Raw genomic sequence first — 9159 nt, 5'->3', positions numbered from 1 at the left:
ACCTCCCTTTGCCTTCCTGCCTGGAAAGGGAACGAGGGGCCGTGTGGCACAAGCAGAACAGGCACCGCTGCGTAAACCCTCAGGAATGTATAACTGCTCCTCAGTCAGTTGCCAGACTACCTTAAAAAGGACCAGTATGCAGGATGTTTAGGGTTTGGGTTGGGGTGGGTTGGTTGGTTGGTTGGTTTGGGGGGGAGTGGAACTCCCTTCATCAACGAAAGCGGGGAAAAAAAGGCAAATTAATTGAAAGCTGGTTCAGTCTGGGAATGATTTAAGCCTTCAAATAGCTTCTCAGCATACGCATGCCTCCCTCCATCGCTAATTACTTGGAAGCTTGGCTGCTCTCGCTGCACGGCAATCGCAGGCGGCCGGACTCTGTCCGTAAAGCCTCGCCCTGGGCAGCTGTCGGGCCGGACTTACAGACTTGTGCAACCGCAGGCTCTGTCCCGCAGCACGGCCGAGCCCACCCCGGGGCCTGCGCCCACACCAGGGCGAACTCTGTGGGCTGTGAAGCTGGCAGATGCGGAGGCTCACGCTCATTTTCAAGTGTACTTTTTATTGCTCTGGCACTGACAGGCAACGGCACCCGGGATCAGCAATGCCCAAATCAAAGCCTTTTTTTAAGAAGGCAAGTTTGAAGAATAAGACTCCCACAAGTGCGGTTTTCTTTGCAGCTACTTGGCCTCCCCCGACACCAGCAGCCGTTCCCCCGAGCCCCGGCCGGCGGCCCTCTGATGTTAACGAGCCAGCGGCGATGCCCCATTGAGCCCGTAAAGGGGCCTTAATGGCCCGGGCGAGGCGCGGCCGCCCACCCCCGGGGGAAGCGGCCATCGGGGCTGAGCGCCCTTGCCCCGCGCTCCGCGCACTCGCCTCGCCGCCCTCAGCTGTGGCGGGCCGGGGGCCGCGGAGGGCCGCTGCCGCCTCAGCCCAGCGCGGTCACAGCCGCGAAGCGGCGCGGGGCAGCCGAGGCGGCCTCGGCCTTCCCGACCCAGCGGCCTCGGCCATGGCGGCCCGCCGGCCGGGGCTGGGGCTGGGGCTGGCGCTGGGGCTGGCCTGGCTGCTGAGCCTGCCGGCGGCGAGCGGCCTGCCCCTGGCCCCCGGCCCGCCCCTGGCCCCCGGCCCGCGGGACGAGGTCCTGGCGGCGGCCTTGCAGCGGCTGCGGGAGGTCTTCGACATCGAGGAGCTGCCGCCCGACGTCCTGCCCCGCAGGAAGCCGCCCCAGTTCATGGTGGATCTCTTCAACAGGGTGGCCGACGCCAACGGCATCACCCGCGCCCCGGGGCTGCTGGAGGGCGACGTGGTGCGCAGCTTCGAGGACCGAGGTGGGCCGGGGCCCCTGCCGGGGCCGGGGGGCGGCGGCGGGGGCCCAGCCGAGGGGCGAATTCCCCGCAGCAGAGCAGCGCCGGCGTTTCCCGAGCGGGGCGGGCGGCCTCCGTGCCCGCGCCGGAGCCCCTTCACCTGCTGCGGAGCCCCGTCCTCCACCTCCCGCTTCGCGTCGTGTGCGTGTCCCGCAGATTTGAGCAGACCTGGCAGCTGCTGTGGAAGGCGCGGGGCTACAGCTTATTTTGCGGGGTCTTGGGCTGTTGCTAAAGAAGGCTCTCTTCCAGTTCACGTGGACCAGTACCACTTCTACTTCGACGTCAGCGCCATGGAGAAGGGCGAGCAGATGCTGAAAGCCGAGTTCAGGGTCTTCAAGCTGAAGAGGACCCATGCGTCTGGAAGGTCTGACGTGAAACACTTTTGCAAAGTAAGCGGGGAAATAGCGTGTCAGTTGAACACTTAACTTGTGCTTTCATTGTTAGTAATACTGAAAGTGAGGAGTGCAACCACTGACCGCATAAACCTGCTTTATTTTTATTTGATTGTCGTCCACTCTTTGCCTCCAGCATGCAAAAAAGTAGACGTGAGGTTTTGGCTTTGACAGTATGCTGTCCTTTGCGCGCTATGACAGTGAGCTCTCCCTAAAGATACCCGTGTCAGGCCTATCTCGAACCATACTGTACTTTTCTGGGGTTTGAGATGTTTTGAAATGTGAATCGAAATTTATCTGCTTGAGCTGCTCTAAAAAAATAATAATAGCAATCAGGGATTCGTTGGAAAATGGGGCAGGTGGGGACTCTGACATTGAGTGTATCTGTCCCCTTGGCAAAAGGCAGGATTGGACTTTTTGCAAACCTGAAGACAAAGATGTGGAGGAACAGAAGACTTTCATCGTATCAGATGTTCAAAATAGAAAGAAAAGGGATGGTCAGGATATTTTTCTACAGTATCAAACAGTCCAGTATCGTGCCTCTGCACACATCTAGAAGTAGATGTATGTAGCAATACTTGTTTTTCTGTTAAACTGTCCAAAAGCTACTTTTTGCCTGGTTTAGAATGACAGTACAGTTTTACAGCTATGATGTGGCAGAAATATGCGTAATCTTCATCCTCCTTGTTTTGCTGGAAGAACAATTGGTTTCATTTCTTACTGTTTTGTTATATTTCTCTCATCAAGGTGGAAGTGCATGAGCTCTTGGAGAGTGGAAGTAAGCCACAAAAAAAAAATCTCATTGCATCAAGATTATTGTCCCTGTACACAGAAGGCTGGGAAGTATTCAACGTCACACAGACAGTAAGCAGAGAATTCTGACTTAATTCTGAATCTCTTAAGATGACAGTCAGCTTGTAACTCCAGCATTGCCCTTATGCTGGGTTTTGTGGTCAGTTCAAACTGAAGGACAGCAGCGGCAAGAGAAGCTTGCTTTCTACACTTACAAGTACACCTGGTGCTACCTGAATTAAAGAAGTGTTTATATGCTGCTAGCAGCACAGGCATGATGAGAATTGAGTAACCCAAACCTAGTCGATAGGAGGGACGTCAGGCCAAGTATGTCATTGTGATTAACACGTTAGTCTTTAGACTGCCAAAGGAGATGGCATTGATCGTGTGCTAGGAGCAGCTTTTCATTTCTCCTTTTTATTCTGGTGACATTACTACAGAGCAGATGTGCAGTGTGCTTTAACATTGTGTTTCTGGAATTGATCAGGGTTGGATTGTTTTTCATTTAACTTCCTCTGTAGACTTCTTCATTTGTTAGTTTCAAGATGTGTTTTGTAGATATCCTTAAACTGTAACAGTATGTGAATGCCTTTGCGTAGCAAAAAAACAGATGTGGTTTAAAACATACAGTTTCTTGGGTTTAAATCTGTATTCTCGGGCAGTGTTTTCTGTTGCCTAAGCTTTATGATGAGACTGAACAGTGTACTTGGATGATTGGTGGAGTTGCATCTTAAGCCATGATAGCCCTGCTTGAGAATGGCCTGGCCTTATCTATTAGTTTGTAATTATAACAATTAGATAAAGTAAATTTGCTTGATTGCAAGTTAATCTCTTCAAATGCCATGTTTGTTAGATTTAAATGAGTTTTAATGGTATGGAAAGTCTGGAGAGTTCATATTACTCTGTTATTAAGATTGCTATGAAAAATAAATTCCTGGCTGAAGTCAGAGAGGATTTATTTGAATGTTAATTTTAACTCCTAGACTCATCTATCCACTAGTAAATTCTCTGAAATTAATTATCTTCCTCTAAATGTAGCTTTGGGGAATGCATATGGTATTTTGTATTTTTAAATGTTGAATTACTGGTTTAAATATTAAACTCAATTGAGTCTCAGCTATACAGTTACCTCACTTCTTTCATAATATATGTTCTTATGCTCTGATGGCTTGTTGCCTGTTCCCTTTTTCTAATATAAACATTGCTCAATCGTAATGCTGTAATAAGAATATGGAAACAGTATTTTTCATTTCCCTGTCATTAACAGGTTTCCAAGTGGGTTGGAAACAGCAAGTCCAACCATGGCTTTTTGATAACTACAACACATGTATTCAACAACAGAATTGAGCACAACCTGGTTAAGTTTGCCAAGAGCCAGGGCACTTTGCAGGAGGGTAGAAAAGCTCTCCTTGTCCTCTTCACCAACAGTAACAAACGGAGGTCTTCCAGCTTTGTACCCTCTTCCACAAGTAAGTTCACACGAAAGCACCAGCTTTGTTTTAGAATATGAACTCCCTGTTAATTTTCTTTTACCTTCTGCTGCCTCGTGTATACCTAATCTCAGTATTTATTTGCAGTGTTGAACAGGTTTGAAGTTCAGCTTTGTCACTGATCAGAGTTTGATTTGATAGTTCTTGCTAGTAGGTCACCCAGCATCTTGGTTTGCAGGGTTTTCTGTAGATGATTGAATTTGCATATTGGAAAGAAACTGTGTAGGAATTGCATCAATATTAAGAAGTAGGTGGTGAAATTGATTAAAAACAAAAATGAGGCTGGCCTGTTTATTTTTGTTTTCCAAAGAAAATTTTTATAATGAAGCCTTAGATCCCAATTTGATGAGCATCAAGCTCTGTATGGGATACTGTGCCAGGATCGAGAAATTTATACCCATTTCTCAATGAAGATACTCCCTAGACCTGCCTGTTGTTTGTGATCAGTGAATCTGTGCAGATTGTTCTTCTACCAGCCTGTGTATCCGTGGTTTTTAGCCTCTATATGTGGATCTTGAGGTCTCCATGGACAGTTATCAAGGCTTCTCAGAAGATACTTTAAGAAAGCAAACCTATTGTCAGTAAGCTTCATTCTCTAGCAGAGTTCCGTAAACCTGGTGGTAATAGATCCAAAAACTGAAAAATATTTTTTAAAATATTGCTTTACAGGAACACACTCTGTTTTGCAAGTGTATGGGTAGAGTTCCTGGAAAGAGAATACTAGAGAGAGAAAAAGACTGTGATCTCCACCCTCCATTAGCACTGTTCAGTATGATGTGTGTTGCAGGAGTGGCCATACAAAGACCTTTAATACCATTCAGACCAGATTCAGCCCTGAAAAGGGCCTGTGGAGTTCACCAAATGTCTTTAGTATATCATTGAGCTTTTCCTTTGTATTTCTGCCGAGTTGGGGCCTTTCAGGCCACAGAGTGAAACACAAGATTTGGCAGGTTTTGAAATATGGCTGAAATGGCAATTTCACACATCCTTTCTGGTACTTTCACAGTTTTAAGTGTCATTTTAAAATCTACTCTGAAGACTTTGAGGTAGATTTATGAAATAGACTTTCATGCAGAATACTGTACTTAGGAAATTAATTTATTTTGAGAAAGATTAACACACAACTTCCTTTCCCAACCAGATATGAACCCTGCCAAAAACGATGCTTCACGCATGCCTCATGAAACTGAGATCATCGAAAGCAGCAGTGGAAGCATCAGCAGGAGACCTCGAGCTGCTGCAATCCCTTCTGCCAAAAGCCAGGTAGCAGCATGTCATCGAAAGGAACTCTATGTTGACTTCCGTGCTATTGGCTGGTCAGGGTGGATTATCTACCCAAGTGGATACAATGCATTTTATTGCAGAGGATCCTGTCTTTTCCCCTTGGGGGAAGGTTTAAATGCAACAAACCATGCTACAGTTCAGTCCATAGTCCATACACTTAAACTGTCTCAAGATGTCAGCACGCCCTGCTGTGTGCCAGATGAATTGAAGTCCCTCAATCTTCTCTACTTTGATGACAAAGAGAATGTGGTCCTTAAAAATTACAAAGACATGGTGGCAACCAGGTGTGGTTGTCATTAACAGGACCTTTTTTTGTCTGCATTTGGTGTGTGCCTGGATTCAGTTCCCCATTTGCCACTGAAGATACCAAGGCAGATGGCATTTTAGTTTACAGGGCAGGAGAGCCAGAAACTCAGCTGTGCTTCAAATCCTTCTCCCCTCACCATGGCTGTGTGGAGAGGTGTTTAAAGGCTGGCTTTTGAAGAGCTGTGGGCTTCTGGAGGGTATGCTGACCTGCATGGAGAGGTCTTTGAGTGCCTGTACACCAGAGGAAACTATTAAAATGGGAACTTGCTATGTGACAGAGTTGAAACGCATTAAGTTAAGCATTCAGGTTAAGGTCTTGTTCTGGACATTGAGGCTCACAATTTCTGATGCTTTAACAGGCACAGTATCCTACCTTAATCCAGGATGGGGTGCAGGTCTCTTAGTAACACAGCCTTATCCAGTTTTGACTGCATGATCTGGTGGGGATGTACACTTCCACATAGAGCTTTCAGGATAGTTGTTTGCCCGGAGCTAATGTCAGAGGCCTCTACCATCTGCAGTTCATGCGTTACCCAGAAATGCCCTTCTTCCCCCAGTTCTTTATGCAACTCTACCAAATGCGGAGACCTTGTAAGTCCCCTTGGGACTCGCTAGCCAAGTGTTTGTCGGTGAATCAGCAAACATAGCTTTCAACTCAGGGGCACCTCTGTACAATGAAGGGTCAGCCAGTCCCCCTCTTTGTAAAATCATTCTCTTCCACCATGGTCTGCTGTGGCTGTTAGGCTGTGTGGCAGCAGAGATCACCTTTGTGTATTTATACAGTGGCTGTACAATGGGATCCTAAGCTTGGGTCAGAATCCCCATAGTTTAGCAGGAAGAAAGATGACCACTAAGCTTTGGAGGTCCATGAGAATATGCTGGATGCTGGCCTGGTCCTGTATCTGAGGCAAGGTTGATGGAAGCTACTCACAGATTCCATTCCATTCTTCTTGAAGAATAGGACATAGACTTGGAAGGGCCCCCGGAGGTCTTTCAGGCTTGCTACAATTTAATGCAGGTAACCAGCCCATTGCAGTTTCTCAATCAACTCATTGAGTTGTAACTTAAGCCTGGTTAAGTTTCTTGTCTCCATTAAACCTTGAAGGAGGCTGACTTCTCACAGAATGTGACATCTCCCATGGGTAGAAACTTCATGGAGAATTTTTTTATTCCAATGAGATTTAGAAAAAAAAACCAAATTATTTATGTAAATGTTTTTCTTTCTGTAAATACTGATGTCTGTAATAGATTTATTTTATTTAAAACCCAAACACTTATTAACTTAATCTGTAATATAAAATGTTAATTTTCAAATAAATGTAATGTAACATTGGTCTGGTTATTTGTGTTGTATTTGAACCTCCTTCCTAGAGTCGTGAATCAAATACTTTTCTAGAAGAAAAGACATTCCCAATGGCTTCAGTGGGCACTGTATCAAGTCCTCTGACTCCATGTCAAGGTGTATTATAAGGTAAGCAGAATAGATGTGTTTCCCTTCAGGGAGGATCCAGTAATTTTTCCTGAAGTGGAACTTGCATTGAAGCTTCTTATAACTCTTACTTGAGTTAGGTATAGAGATAAAAGCCCTTCAGGTTGGTCACATGTGGTGCTTGTAACAAAGCCTACCTTGTGGAGGTCCTGAACTTAACATACCTGAGATGGTTTCAATTATTCCTGGTGTGTGCAAGGCCTTATTTTCATGTATGTTGTAATATCTTGGGATGCCTTCATTAAAATTTCAGTAAGTTAGAAAGCCAGGACAAAAGAAATACTGTTATTCACAGATACAATATATGGGTGAGAAGACTGCCCCATATGTGTAGGCCAGGCATGTGCTTATGGGAACTACAGCCTGGAATGGGTGGAACAGAGGAGCCTGAGCAAGACAAGGATTCAAAAAGAAAGGATGGCATGCATGGATCAGTGTGGAGAGATGGGTTTTCTTCCACCTAGTTGTTTCTCTCGAAGGCTGCAGAGACTGTTGTATCAGCAGAGCTGTGACACTCCGATGACAGAACAGCTCCAAGAGCAGGTCTTGCTGCTGGGAGCAGCAGTTAAGGCAAAGGACTTGGTGCTCGGTCCAGGCTGGAACAGGCGGTAGAGCATTCAGAAGCTCATTTCTGTTGGGGACAAAAGGCTCGATTCCCCCACGCCACAGAAACAGGCTGTAATAGGGCTGCTGTATTTCCATCTGGCAGACCACATGTTGAACTGGTGGTGTGTGAGCTATGCAGTGCAGGCACAGGGACTCCAATACCACAGCATTTCAAACCTGCTGTATGTGCTCAGCACGGCAGAATAAAAGTGTTCATCCTTTCGGCAGAACAGCCCATCGTGGCCATGCTGACCACACTGCCTCATGTTCAGAATTCCCAGACAAATGGCCAAAATCTTCCTCTGCCTATGTAAAACTTCTGTGTAGGGGGGGGGAGGAAAAAAAAAAGGGTGTTTTGATCTTGGTATTTGGTCACCCTGGTAAAGTAGAATATAGATTTGGTAGCAGGGTGGTGCGAACTGCTGTATCAGCCACGCCCAGCCATTGGATTCAGTGCCATTGGCAAAGGGACCTTGGAAAGCATAAAGAGTTGCAATCTCAGTTTACTGGTTTATTTCCCAGGCTGCTGTTTTGCACTTTTCCCTTTTCACTGCAAAAATTATCTCTGGTATTTTAAGTCTGTAGGAACCACACCTTGGGAGTGGGAAAATGTATCTACAATGAGAGTTCAGAGAAGGTGATTTCTGAATGGTGACTTCAGCTGATGTTGTCTATGCTTCTTTTGGTAGGAGCCGAGAGAACTGAAGCCAGGAGTTTTCACTGCCAAATAATGCTGGGAGAAGGACTGCATTTGGAATGGGCTAGCTGAGGCAGGTTCTGTGTCTAACACGTTCTCGTCTTCTGTCTGTGACATGACAAATGCTTCTAGCACCATCAGCTGTGTATCAGCTGCATCCTTCACTGCTCAACTCAGAGAATTGTCCATTTTTCCAGGATATCTTAATGGGTTTCTTCTTGTTTCAGATGCCAGGGAAAAAAAAGGAAAATTTTCTATTGAAAAGCAAGTATGATTAATAAATAAATGATGGGCACACTGAATACTAGCTAACATAGTGCTGCCCTACAATAGGTGAAATACGCACAGTCAAGCTAGGAGCGCTCAGTATTTTTGCACACATTAAATTATTTTTTTTCTGCACCACTCAACATAGTCTCATTATGCCCCATTAAACCCTGATAATTAAAACAAAATATATTGGAATTGTTTATCCTGGACTTTGTAGGGAAATGAGGTTCATAATAATGCCAAGGGAAAAAATTTACACTACACCAGAACTTGTAATTAGAATAACAATTAAGCACAAGTATGCTCTTTTTTTCTTTTTTTTCTTTTTTTTTCTTTTTTAGAATAAAGGTACATTTTCTTGTTATTCATTAACTGAAATAAGTAAGAGTTCCAAAATAAGAAATGCTATGCTTTGGAGTCTTGGTTTAATCAGAATATCATATGTTTACGTGGCATACCAAAAAGCAACAGCTAG

General features: G+C 45.5%; 1 protein-coding gene across 1 annotated transcript; it reads left to right on the top strand.

Annotated features, from left to right (window-relative positions):
- The first annotated feature begins 784 nt into the window (after nucleotides 1-784).
- On the top strand, nucleotides 785-5854 carry LOC142030489 (bone morphogenetic protein 2-like). Its single transcript, XM_075026725.1, has 5 exons — nucleotides 785-1322; nucleotides 1608-1747; nucleotides 2498-2614; nucleotides 3810-4011; nucleotides 5174-5854. Exons 1-5 carry the CDS (start codon nucleotides 785-787, stop codon nucleotides 5614-5616), a joined length of 1440 nt encoding a protein of 479 aa, XP_074882826.1. The 3' UTR covers nucleotides 5617-5854.
- Nucleotides 5855-9159: the final 3305 nt, after the last annotated feature.

Source organism: Buteo buteo, chromosome 4 (genome assembly GCF_964188355.1).
Source record: "Buteo buteo chromosome 4, bButBut1.hap1.1, whole genome shotgun sequence".
Taxonomy (NCBI): Eukaryota; Metazoa; Chordata; class Aves; order Accipitriformes; family Accipitridae; genus Buteo; species Buteo buteo.
The sequence above is the reverse complement of the archived record's forward strand: the minus strand, read 5'-3'. Positions and strand labels throughout refer to the sequence as shown.